Below are 13,310 nucleotides of genomic sequence, written 5' to 3'. Positions count from 1 at the left end.
TTGAGGACACTATTCAGTGCTTCTGCCTTGGTTATCAGCTCCTTGGTGATATACATGCTGAGCAGAAATCACACCAGCTCATTCATTTTCACCCATAGTGCATCTCAGAGTGAGGACCTGGCACATTCCTGGTCACATAAGGTGCCTGGCACTTCATCTTGCCTGCTGAGACCGTGCTCTTCAGATTGGCTCACCAGAGTGACAACCAAGGCAGTGGGAGAGGGGCAGACACCCAGAGGGCTCTGAGGGAGACTGGCTGTTGCAGCAGCAGCCACCTCCCCCAGGGTGTCCCAGATCGGGAGAGAGGAGGAGGAGGACGCTGCATCTCCTTCCTCCGCCTGCTCCTCCTCCACCTCCACCACCTCCAGCTCTACCTCCTCCACCTCCTCCACCTCCTCCCCCACCTCCTCCTCCACCTCCACCACCTCCTTCTCCTCCTCCACCTCCACCACCTCCTCCACCTCCTCCTCCACCTCCTCTACCTCCTCTACCTCCTCCTCCACCTCCACCACCTCCACCACCTCTACCACCTCCTCCACCTCCACTACCTCCTCCACCTCCACTTCCTCTTCCACCTCCCCCACCACCTCCACCACCTCCACCTCCTCCACCTCCACCACCTCCACCTCCACCACCTCCTCCTCCTTCACCTCCTTCTCCTCCACCTCCTGTACCTCCTCCTCCTCCACCTCCTCTTCCTCCTCTGCTTTCTCCCCCTCCTCCTTCCCCCAAAATAATTGTGCCTCCAAAAGGTCCTCCTTCTCTCTTGGATCCTGAAAGACTCTCTCAGGCTGGCAGAGCTTGTGTATCCCAGGCATGATGACTGGGATCAAACCACAGAGAGGAGTGGGGCAGGTGGACAGATGGAGACCACGAGCCTGCAGGAGAGAGTGAGTGTGAATGGCCTCAACGCACCCTGGACGGTCTGATACAGGTCTCCTCTTGAGGGGTGCTCTTGGGCCTCATAGGGGTGCTCCTCCTGGGCAGGCTGTCCCCTGGCTACCCCAAGGAGGAAGGGCAGTGGCTCCCTAGAGTGCAGTCAGCAGAGCCCTGAGTTCTGGGGCTGACACTGTGGAGGGATCTGGGCCTTGTGGGATCCCCTATGTTCCGGGATGGGGTAACTCTGGTGCATGATCATGGCACCCTTCTCACCTTGACTCCTGGCACTGCCTGGACCTCCTCTGCTCTGACCTCAAGACAAGGGCCTCAGAACTCCACCTTTGCCTCCTGGTTCCTGGAGCTCCTGTGAGAGAAATGGAGGGGGCACCTAGGGTGCACACTGTAGCAAAGCCCTAGCCCTTCTGTGCATGTTGGAGGGGTGGACTCTCTGAAGTCCCTCAGCTGTGGAGTGAGAAGTTCCCCAGGGGCTCCCTTGTAGTGCTCCCCTCTTCCCTGGCATGGCCTGGACCCTCCCCTTTGGAGGCCTGCAGGGAAACTCAGAACAAGACCCAAGTCTGGATAGAAAGCATTAAGGGCCCCACCTGTGGCTGCACCTGCCCAGGGCCTCCTGCGGGTCCTAGGTTGGGGAGATGCTCAGTCCTCAACTCCTCCTCATGTCCTGCCTGGCCTCCCAGCACTGACGACAGGGGCAGGTTCTACTCAGGCCGGGGTGTCCAGCCCCTGCCGACCTGAAGCCTCTGTCGTCCATCTGAAAACCTCACCTCCCGAGGCCCCAACGCTATAGGTGAATAAACTACTCACCCTGCTCACCCCGCTCTGGGGCCTCTGAGACCCCCACACAAGGCTAGCAAACCTCCCTGCCTTCGAGTCCAACCGCCTCAGTCCTTTCTCGCATGGAGCCTGGGCTCCAGGCAGGACCAGGGATTTTCCCGTCTGCCACTTTGAGGCCCCGCCACTCTCACAAGGTCCCGAGTCACTCTGAGGCCTGGATGTCAGGATATGCTGCACGTGATCTTACTGCCTGGGGACAACCCGGATCCCCTCTGTTCTGGGGTCCAGCTCCCCTCACTCCTCCCTCAGGATCCTCACCTTTACTCCCGCTAGGACCTGTGCTCCGTCCTTTCCCCAACTGAGGCCCTGCTCCTCACACCAGCGCCTCAGTCTCTCTGAGACCCAGATGTCAGGAAGTCTGCCCACTGTACTAGGACCCCAGTCTGAGACCCGGATGTCAGGAACTCAGCCTCCTGTACCAGGACCCCAGTCTGAGACCCGGATGTCAGGAACTCGGCCTCCTGTACCAGGACCCCAGTCTGAGACCCGGATGTCAGGAACTCGGCCTCCTGTACCAGGACCCCAGTCTGAGACCCGGATGTCAGGAATTCTGCCCCCCTATACCAGGACCTTAGTCTGAGACCCAGATGTCAGGAAGTCAGACCATGAGTGTTGTGGTCATCATATCCCAGGGTCTCTCAGGACCGACAGCAGGGATGGGCTTTTCTGAGGTCTTTTCTCATTGGGGTCCAGGGTCCCCTCAGTCCTCCCTCAAGCACCTCACTTTGCCTCTGGGTAGGACCTGGGATTCTCTCCTCTCCCCAGACGAGGCCCCGTTCCTCTTAACCAGGTCTACAGTCTCTCTGAGACCTGGAATTCCAAAAGTCAGGATCAGCCTAGAACACTAATTCCACACTGATACCTCCCAGAGCACCCGAATGTAGGGGGTGGGGGTCTGTGGGGTCCCCTCTGATTGGCATCCAGGATCCCCCAAGTCCTCCATCAGTGTACACCCTTTGAGTCCCGTGAGGACCTGGACCCTCCCCTCTGCCCACATGAGATCCCACCCCTTATCCTAGGTCCCCAGTCTCTCTGAGACCCTGATGCAGAAGTCAGGACACGCTGCCAAGTGCTCATCCCAGCGCCAGGGATGCCCAGGGCTGGCAGCAGAGGCGTGGAACTGTGGGGTCACCTGTGTTCTCCCATTGGGTCCTCATCCTGAGCCCTGGAAGGTCCTGGGATGCCAAAGTCCTCGGCAGAGGCCAGACCCTCACACCAAGGGCCTCGCTGCCCTGAGGCCCCAGGAGGAGGCTGTGGCCATTACAAGCCCAGGGCTTCTTAGTGGTTGAGGACGCCAAGAGCTGAGATGATGTCCCGGGAGTCACTCAGCCTTTCCTGTGTTCTTCACCTTGACTCTCAGCTAGTGTGGGCACTGCCCTCTACCCACCTGATTTTACTTCCCATAGAGACCCAGGCCCTGTCGAGCCAGCACACCCGAGAGGGAAACCAGGGGTGGGGGACTCATTCCCACAACCCTGCCAGGGTCTTCCAAGGCTGAAAGCAGAGACGACCTGTATGTTCTGGGGCCCCAGAGCCCCCTGCCCCCAGGGTGCTACCTTGACTCCTAGCATGGCTGGGCTCCTTCACCCTGCTGACCTGAACCCGAAGTCTGTGATCCAGGCCCTCACTTCTTTCTCAGAGGAATCTGTAGCATCACATCTGGATGCCACACCCAGTGATTCCCCACGGTTGTCAGGAGGGCAGCACATGCCCTGAGAACCCTCGGTCTCTGGTCCTCACCTCGAATCTCCACAGGATGTGGGGTCCTCCCTCTGCCCATCTGAGACTGCACCCCACAGACCAAACCTCTGGCTCCCCGAGTTCACTGAGAAAGTGGGCGTTGTGGAGGGGTTCTTAGTCTGACAGCCAGGCTTGGGGTCCCCAGTAATGGTAGAGTTGCATTCTATGGGACCATCTGTTCTGGGGTGTCGTCCTCACTCAGGAGGGAGCCTCCTTGTCCCTTGAGAGAAGGCTGCAGTGACAGCACAGATGCTGGATGGAGGGTAGCTGCACCCATAGTAAACACTTGGTGTTTACTAAACTTCACTGTGTGGTGGTTACTGTCAAAGCTGGGAAATGGACTCACATTGTTCTCTGTGTGTGGGGGGGGGGGGGTGGGGGGAGGTGATGCTTTGTGAGTAATAAATGGTCGAACCAGGAAAGAATTCTTAACCTATAGGTGTCCTCTAGTCCCAATAGGTGTTCCTACTTTTCAGTCAGGGAAAACAAGGGAATTTGAAATTAGAAAAGTATGAGAATATATAGATGCCAACTTTAAAAAACTGAAACAAGCAGAAAAGGATTCTTATCTGCAGAATGGTTTCCAGAGTGTCACTTGGATGCTGTATCAGAGCCAGAAGCGACAGCATCGCCTATGAGACGTTTAAAATTTCACTTACACTGAAAACTTGTTTCGTGCTGAAATCTGGAAGCATCACATGGGTGAATGACACCACAATTGCAGTGAGGTTTACTCCACTAGAAAATAAGCCTCACTAGCAAGGAGGGATGGAGTTCAAGCAAAAATCTTGCCATGTTGATATGATACATTTATAAATGGTGAAATGATCACTGACATAGTATTAGCTACAACTCCATCTTGTCATATTTCTTTTTTGTGGTGAGAACATAGAAATTCTACTCTCTTAGCAATAGTCAAGTATTTGATACAGAATTGTGGGCTATGAGCATCCTGCTTTACACTGGATCCCAAACCTTGTTAGTATTATAAGTGGGGCCTAGTACCCTATGAACAATCTCTCCCTATTTCCCCATCTCCTAATTCTTAGTAAACATCACTCTCTTCTCTGTTTCTCTGACCATTTTACTTTTTAAATTTATTTTTATTTATTTTTTAATTTTTGGCCCTGCTGCTAAGCATGTGGGATCTTGGCTCCGCAACCAGGGATCATCCATCTCCCTGCATTGGCTGTGCGGAGTCTTAGCCACTGGACTACCAGGGAAGTCCCAGTTGGTCTTTTTAAGACTCCACATGTAAGTGATAACAAACTGTACTTATCTTTTTCTGTCTCACTTATTTTACTTAGCATAATGCCCTCAAGCTCCTTCCAAGTTGTTGTAAATGGCAGGATTCCCTTCTCTCACATGGCTCTATACTGAGTATGTCGCATCTTCTTTATCCATTCATCCACTGACAGATACTTAGGTTGTATCCATATTTTGGATATCGTGAACAATGCTGCAATAAATGTAAGAGTGAAGATATCTTTTTGATGTCCTATTTTCATTTCCTTCTGAATATACACTCAGAAGTGGAATTGCTGGATCATATGGTAGCTTCCTTGATTGTGTTCTTTGATGCACATAGGTTTTTTTTTTTTTTTTTTTTTTACTTTTGATGAGGTCCAATTTATCTATGTTTTTCTTTTTTTTGACTCTGTTTTTGGTGTCATATCCATGAAATCCTTACCATCTAAAATATTTCTAGATATATAAATAAACACAGGATAGGAAGTACACATACAATTCTTTGCTCTGACCACCAAGAGGTCACAGAACCAATGACCTTTCAGTACCAATGAGCACACTTAGTGTACAGATCTAGTTTTGTCAATATCATTCAACAATAAAAGGAACAAGGGCTCCATGGAAAAATTTATGATTCTAGAATTGGGACGGGAAAGATGGAAAATGAGCCTGGAGCATCTTTGTAGGGTGTGAAAAAAAAAAGTGCTCAAAAATTTTCAAAAAAGGAAGCAACATTTTCAGGGGTATGACAAAGGTATATACAAAGGGAGCTGACAGGAAGAGCTCCCAGTGGCCAAGATGAACAATTTTAAAATAAAAATATATAAAGTTGTATTGGATTTTAACCCAAGTGTAATATAAATACCATGAGTCCATACTGAGAAAAATAAACGATTTCTTAATTACATAAACAAGGATAGACAAATCTCCCACTGAGAAAGATTCCAGTTTATGCAGACACTTCCACTTCTAGAAAGTGGAGCACAGCTCCCCACCCCTGAAGCATGGGCTGCACATCGTGACTTTCTTCCAAGGAGGACAGGATGGAAAGGGGGCATAAACAATCACTTTATCACATAGACACATGACAAGCACTACCTCAGCCAGATGATCAATGAGAGCACCATCAGTGGTCAATTGTGCTAATAGTATATACACTTGATATGATGTGCTGAGAATGGGATTTAACATCTGTAATATTCCTCCCCCAAACTCATAACCCCAGACTGCTGCTGCTGCTAAGTCGCATCAGTCATGTACGACTCTGTGCGAGCCCATAAATGGCAGCCCACCAGGCTCCCGTCCTTGGGATTCTCTAGGCAAGAATACTGGAGTGGGTTGCCATTTCCTTCTCCAGACTAGGCACGAGTAAAATAGCAGACAAATTCTAATCAAGGGACACTATACAAAGCATCTACTGAGTACTCTTCAAAACTGTCAAGACCATTGAAACTAAAGAAATGTCAAAGCTAAGAGGAACCCAAGGAGACATTACAACTAAATGTTAGGGTGGTTTCCTCGCCAGGATCCTGGAGTGTGTAAAACCTATAGAAATCTGAGTAAAGTATGGGCTTTAGTTGACAATAAATAATGCATCAATACTTCCTCATTACTTGTAATAAATGTATCGTATTAAGGTAAGATATTAGTAATAGGGGAAACTGGGTGAAGGCATATGAGAATTCTGCTATTTTCACAATTGTTATTCAAATCTTAAAGGATTACAAAGGAAAAGGTCAAAATAAAGTCTACTGACAGTTTCAATAAAAAAGATAAGGAAACTTTGGGCAAAAGATGCTGAGTATGATTAAAAAAAAAAAAAGGAAAGGAAATAGAAAGGAAACCAAACACAAGCATTCGGAACCTGTAAGTGTGAAACAACCCTTCCTAAATTGCCTTCAGTTTTTCCTCTCCCTTAACCTCCAATCCCATATAATATACTAACCTGGCCTCTTTCACCACAGAAACATCTCTGGATCCACTTTTTTCTCAGGCCCCACAAACACTGCCCTGATCCAACCTCATAGATGTTTTGCCTGTATGTGGCAAGAGCCACTAACCCATGCCAGGTGTAGACCTGGAACCCTATACTTGCTCAAAGACCACTTTAAGACGTCTGCCAGTGTTATTTGCCACAGAAGAAGTCTGTCAAGATCCAGGCAGGGATCAGTGTCTTGTCAAAGATACAACGGTTCAGAGCAAATCTTTAGCTTGGTTTATGTCTCAGCGTGCTCAGTCACTCAGTGGTGTCTGACTCTTTGCCACCCCATGGACTGTAGCCACCACCACCCCTGCCCCTGGCTCCTCTCTCCATGGGATTTCCCAGGCAAGAATACTGGAATGGGCTGCCATTTCCTCCTCGAGAGTATCTTCCCACCCAGGGATCGAACTTGTGTCTCCCACATTGCAGGCAGATTCTTTAACACTGAGCCTCCAGGGAAGCCATGAGGAAACACAGGGACTTCACAAAGAGCAGAACATTCACTGAGAATCCTTAAGCCAGGGATGGCACCAGTCCAATCTGTGATGCCCTGGGCAAGATCAGCTTGGGAACATGGTGGTGTGTTTCTACACAGAGGCTGCTGCTGAAGATGCTGGATCCTGGAAATGACCTCCATATAAGTCGGTTGGGGGAGGCAGTTTGGGTACCCTAGCAGCCAAAGGCCTGAGGTTCTTATGTACCCAGAGCAAGAACCCAACCAAACCTAGCAGTCATATCCAATAAGGCGCATGAGGAGTACCTGTTATGATAGCTGTCATGTATCCATCCTGGAGTGGCCCCCAGGGCTGTGGTCCTGGAATTGGCCCCAGAGCACGAATGTCCTCATGGAGGCCGGGGCAGCAGCTCACCTGCAGTGGCATCTGCTCCCCCTTCCCTCTCCCAGCCAGGTCAAATGGGATCTCCAGAGGCTTGCTGTTTCCACCTCTATGGGGCGGCCAACCCTCTTTGTAGCCTGCACCCCTGGGACCTGGTTACTTTCCAAATTCTCATTGGAGTCTGGTGCCTCTCAAACCTAGGAGAGTGTCCTGGGTACCAACCTTGCCATCTGCTAGAGCCTTTCCTCTGCTCAAACAGCCTGACTGGCTCCTAGCTGGCTCTGTGGATGGCTGATCAGACACCCCTCTGCCTCTCACACTCAGGCTCAAAAGCTAGGACCTCACAGTCACATTCACAAGACCCTGAGTTCCAACACATGGTATTCCACAGGGAATGGTCTAATACACTTCAGGATCATAGACATGTGCCCTGCACTTCTATTGCAATGAGTACTACTGAGCCACGATGAGGAGATTGCCCAGACGCTGTGTCAAGTCCTGCCGGCTCCACCTGAAGCACCGTGGAAGAGGATGCTACTGAAAGGGTGTTGCTGAATCGCGCAAAGAGGCCAGGGTTCTTGGCCTCCAGAGAAGAATTCAATCTGGGACCAGAGACGAGGCTGGATCACTCAGAGTTTTTGTGTAATAAAGTTTTATTAAAGTATAAAGGAGATAGAGAAAACTTCTGACATAGTCTTCAGAACGGGGTAGAAAGAGTACCCCCTTGCTAGTCTTAGCACTGGAATTATATACTCTCAGATTAGTTATTACAGTGAATCAAAAGAATGTCTGGAGGTTGTAAAGACCTCACCAGACCTACTCGCATAATTTACAATTTGAGATAACAGAATTAGCTAGAAGATTTTCTTAGAGACTGTCCTCAAGCAGGATACATTATTGCTATATAATCCTAAGGAATGTAGAGGGGGAAAAAAAAAAAGTTTGTCCTTTCTTTCTCTTTGAGAATTCCAGACCCCTCTCTCCATGGGGACCCCTCGACTTCTTATCAACCTGCCTAGGAATTGACTCTCTCACTACCTTGGGACTTCCAGATAAAGATACACACATGAAGTCATCAGGACCAGGGCCTAAGCGGCTCTGAGTGGGGGGCAGCAGGACAAATCCCAAGGCCAGGTTACGGGGGAGAGGGGGTGCTGTGGGCAGCAAGGGTGGGTGACCTTGGGACTGGGCCCCACGAGGAGGATGTCTCCAACCCCAACAGGGAACTTTGGCAGCTGGCTGCTGCCCTCCTGATGGAGACTGAGCACAGCCCCACGGAGGCTGACAGTGCAGCTCGGGGGGCGGGGGGCGGGCAGGGGGAGTGTGACTGTGGGTGCGGCAGGAGGAATTCCTGTAGCCAGCTCCCTATGGGGCAGCCTCTCTCAAAGGTCAGAGGTGCAGGACTTTAGTCTCTGGGAGAGGAACCATACTCGGAGTGGTCTGTGTCTGTGTGTTGTCCTGGCTTGAGGATTAACCCCTGGGTGCCTGTGTCCCTTCAAAACAAATGGTCCTGACAAAAATGCTTCTGCTTAAAATTCATTGGCTATGGGTCATCACATGACCCTTCCTAAGTGAAGAGGCCTGGCAGGGTCATGTCCCCATGTGTGCAGGGGGAGACAAGACAAAGGTGACTGAACACCTGACACCTCTTCAATTCCACACTGCCTAGCAGATGCTCAACAAAGAACAGTGGTTAGAATTTATAATGACAAAATCTCCTTTGTTTTGGAGAGGAGAGTCTGAGCAGGTCACATGAGTCTTGAAATTCTCCACCTTTTCCAAGTGTCCACTGACTATCTGGCAGGTGCCACATGTGTGACTAGAATCACATCTCCTGTTCCTGTTGTTTTCTGGCATTCAGCAGGGAAAGCTGCCCCTTCAGCCCCCTCCACCCATCTGCACCCCTCACTGCAGTGACCTCACCACCTCATTAGGCCCAGAAGTCACTCCTGCCTTTTGATGCCAGGCACAGCCTTAACCTGTAAGTCCTCTGCTGCCTCCACACTTCTCAACCTGCCTGAACCCAGGGACACTGGCAGACATTACATCTTTACTGGCGAGTACTTATTTCTAGTGTTATTCAGATCGCAGCAGACTCTGTCCCTCTCTCCTCTGTAAATTTTTTTTGTTTTCAAGACACCTCAGAAAATTGGCAGCTCAATAGGAAACAGAATAGAAAACTAGTCAAAATTGCTGATCTGAGTGTTTTCCTCTTGGAGGATATATTATTCAATTTGGGCGTTGTGTGTGCTTGGGGGTGGGGAGCAGTGTCTTTCCCAGCTGCAAAGCTTGTTCCCAGGACTCCAGTCACCCAGCATGTCCTGTCCACATTTGCAACTTCTCCTCACACATTTCTTCCCACTGAAATCTAGACCATGTTCACAAGTGGTCAAAATATAGTCCAGATGACCAAATAGTCATTTCAATATACTTGGTAATCAGCTTTCCCAGGGCAGAGAGGATGGCTAGTGTAGGGAATACAGGGCCATACTTCAAAGAGCAAGATTCGCATCTCTCCAGGATTCGTAGCAGATGGGGGTTGGTAGAAAACACCTCCTTTGCCCCTGTGGTCAACAGCAATGTTTCAAGAGCCAGGAAGAACCCCTTCCTTCCTGCCTCAGAAAGAGATCTCTCTGGGCTTTATCCAAGATGCAAAAAGACACCTAACAGCAATGATCTATTTCAGACCTTCCCATCAACCTCATCACACACTGCCTGTAAGTCTGAGGGCTGCCACCAACCAGCCTCATCATGATCACCTCCCACAGAAAGAACCCAGTTTCTCAAAGCCCCAAACTACCCTGGCTCAGGCACCAACATTTGAGTGCTCCTCCTGGAGCCCCACCACCCCTTCCCATGTTGCCTTGTTCCGTGGGACTAGGGGACGTCTTTCCACCTTCCTTGTGTGACTGCAGCTCTGAGACAATCACTCGAGGTGTGGGGGTGTCCTGCTTCTCCTAGTGTCCCCACTGCTAACATGACCTTTCACGGAGCAGAGACTCCATAAAGGTCTTCGGAATAAATGAGCCAGTGAACAGGGAGCTCAGATGAACTGTCTGCTACTTCCTTAAATAACCCAGGCAAATCCAAATAAACAGAGATAATTTAGTTTTTGGGAATGATACACAAAAGGACAGAAACATGAATTCACTACGATTACTTTTATCATCTAATTCTTCCCCCATCAATACTACTGTTCAGTAAGCTCACATTTCCAAAACAGTCCTAATTCCAATTCCACTGTATCCTGTTCAGGACCACAAAACAAAATGGAAGAGTTCCCAATTGCTTTTACAAAACAGCAAAACTTTTGTTCTTGAACTGGCATAAACACATTATGATCAACCTCATTCACATAGCTGAGACACTCAAGGTTATTTAGCCTTCCATTAAAACAATTCAAGTTTGACAATTTTCTAAAAGAAACAGAGATGAATCTGCCTGTCATCATAAGGAACAGGAACCCAAAGACGCTACACAATGGCTCCCCCAACTGGCCCAGGCCCTCAGTTTTGAGAAGGCTGAATACTCCCTCTTCAATCACAGAGGGAAGGATTAGACTGGCTGCTGCTCTGGCTCAGGCCTCCTTGTCCTTTCTCCTCCCTCGCAGCCTCTGCAAACTGGAGCACGAAGGACCTCCAAGCCCTTTGTCTGACCCTGAGCACAAATGCCATGACTTTCTGTTTGCTGGTCTCTGCATAGGCCCGGGGACCCCACAGGAACTTGTAGTGAGCAGGGTCACTGTTAGGCACCTGCCGGTACTCCAGGTATCCCTCCTGCACCCACACTTGGGTCAGCAGCTCCTTGGGCTCCCCAAAGATGGAGTGCTCCCTCCCAACACACACCCCCATCCTGCTGAGTGCTCCCCAGACCACCTCCTCAGGGGTGGGGTCTCCATTCCTCATGATCACACTGAGGACCAGCACCAGGAGGCCGGCCTTGGGCAGGCCCTGCTCACCGCTCTGCATCGCATCACAGGTGAGGCCCAGGGCAGGGATCATAGCGTAGGTGTCCGCCCTGGGGTATACCACCGTCACCTCCACGCCAAAGACCAGCTGCAGGCACTCCGAGGCTTGTCTGAAGACCACCCGGAAGTGCTCCTGGTTATCCTTGAGGACCGTCTCCAGCATTTCTGCCTGGGAGGTCCACTCCTTGGCTCGATACTTGAGGAGCAGGAAGTTCATCAGGTTAGTTATCATCTCCTTCAGAGCTTCCTGGGGCAAGGCCTCCCCAGGGGCTGAGGAGGACACTGTGGGGGAGGAGGCTGAGGGGGATGCAGCTTCCCCCACCTCAGCCTCCAAGAGCCGCACCTCCACCGGGCCCTGGGCCTCGCCTGGGTCCTGAAGGTCTTCCTCGGGCTTGCTCAGCTCACTCATCTCCACCAGGAGCACGATGCCTGTGATCAAACTCGACAGAAGTGAGACAGGGGGACAGATGGGGACCACGGGGCTTAGGGGAGGATGGGGTGTGAATGGCCTGGGCTGAGAACTGCACTGCCCCTGTGGTCAGTGCATAGAGGCCAAGCAGGACATGAGGAGCAGCTGAGGACCAAGCATCTCCCCAGGCTAGAACCCACAGGAGGCCCTGGTGGTCTGATACAGGCCACTTACAGGTCTCCCTTTGAGGGGTTCACTCAGACCTCACAGGGGTGCTTATCCTGGGTGGCCAGTCCCCTGGCTACCTGAAGGAAGAAGTAAAGTGGCTCCCCAGCGTGAAGTCAGCACAGCCTGAGATTTCTGGCACTGACAAAGTGGGGGCTATTAGGGCCTTCTGGGGTCTCCTCTATTCTGGGATGGGGAGCCCCACTCAAGGCACCCTCCTCACCTTAACTCCTGATACTGCCTGGACCTCCTCTGCTCTCTGACCTCAGGATATGGGCCTCAGACCTCCGCCTTGGCCTCCTGGGCCCTGGAGCTCCTGTGAGAGAAATAATGGGGACACCTTGGGGGTAGAGTGTGGCACAGCCCTGGGCCTTTTGTGCTGGAAGGAGGAGTGGACTCTGTGAAGGCCCCCAGTTGTGGGGTGGGAAGTCCCCCCGGGCTCCCTTGTAATTCTCCCCTTCCCCCTGGCACGGCCTGGACCCTCCCCTTTGGGGGCCTGCAGGGTAGCTCAGAACAAGACCCGTGTCTGTACAGAAAGCACTGAGGGGCCCCACATGTGGCCACTCCTGCCCAGAGCCTCCTGGGGGTTCTAGGCTGGGGAGATGCTTGGTCCTCAGCTGCTCCTCATGTCCCGCCTGGCCTCCAAGCACTAACCACTGGGCAGGCATCTGCTCAGTCCAGGGAGTCCAGCCTCTGCCAACCAGAAGCCTCTGCCCTCCGCCCGAAAACCTCACATCCCAAGGTACTTAAGCCAGATGTCAAAAACCCTCTCACCCTGCTCACCCCGCTCTAAGACCTCCAAGAGCCCCCACAAGGGCCAGGATCCCTCCCTCCGTGTTGGGGCTCTAACTGCCTCAGTCCTTCCTCGCGTGGAGCCTGGACTCAAGCAGCACCCGGGACTGTCCCGTCCGCCATTTTGAGACCCTGCTGCTCTCACGAGGTCCTCAGTCTCTCTGAGACCGGCATGCCAGGAAGTCAGACAGGCCGAGTATGCTTTTCTCACCCCAAGGGCTCCCAGGGCCGACTACAGGGGCAGGGATCTGTGGGGTTCTGTCGGTCCTCACTCAGGGTCCCCCCAGTCCTCTTGCAGGCACCTCACCTTGCCTCCGCACAGGACTTGGATTCTTGCCTCTCCGCAACTGAAGCCCCGCCCCTTATACCAGGACCCCAGTC

The 13,310-nt window shown here is 51.5% G+C and overlaps 1 protein-coding gene across 1 annotated transcript; it reads right to left on the bottom strand.

The window, feature by feature from the left end:
* Window positions 1-2,057: 2,057 nt before the first annotated feature.
* Window positions 2,058-11,912, bottom strand: LOC133052646 (melanoma-associated antigen 8-like). The gene is made up of 3 exons (XM_061137557.1): window positions 11,120-11,912; window positions 8,575-8,690; window positions 2,058-2,258 (listed from the first exon to the last, which is right to left on the bottom strand). Exons 1-3 carry the CDS (start codon window positions 11,910-11,912, stop codon window positions 2,058-2,060), a joined length of 1,110 nt encoding a protein of 369 aa, XP_060993540.1.
* Window positions 11,913-13,310: the final 1,398 nt, after the last annotated feature.

Source organism: Dama dama, chromosome X (assembly GCF_033118175.1).
Source record: "Dama dama isolate Ldn47 chromosome X, ASM3311817v1, whole genome shotgun sequence".
NCBI classification, from domain to species: domain Eukaryota; kingdom Metazoa; phylum Chordata; class Mammalia; order Artiodactyla; family Cervidae; genus Dama; species Dama dama.
This window is presented reverse-complemented; position numbering and strand designations above follow the sequence as displayed.

Coding starts and splice junctions, on each gene's coding strand:
- LOC133052646 (XM_061137557.1), bottom strand. CDS start 11,912: ATGAGTGAGCTGAGCAAGCCCGAGGAAGACCTTCAGGACCCAGGCGAG. Junction 8,691..11,119: donor GGAGGAGAAAGGACAAGGAG/GCCTGAGCCAGA, acceptor TGCTGCCCACAG/CACCCCCTCTCCCCCGTAAC. Junction 2,259..8,574: donor CTTTATCTGGAAGTCCCAAG/GTAGTGAGAGAG, acceptor TCCGGGTCTCAG/ACTGGGGTCCTGGTACAGGA.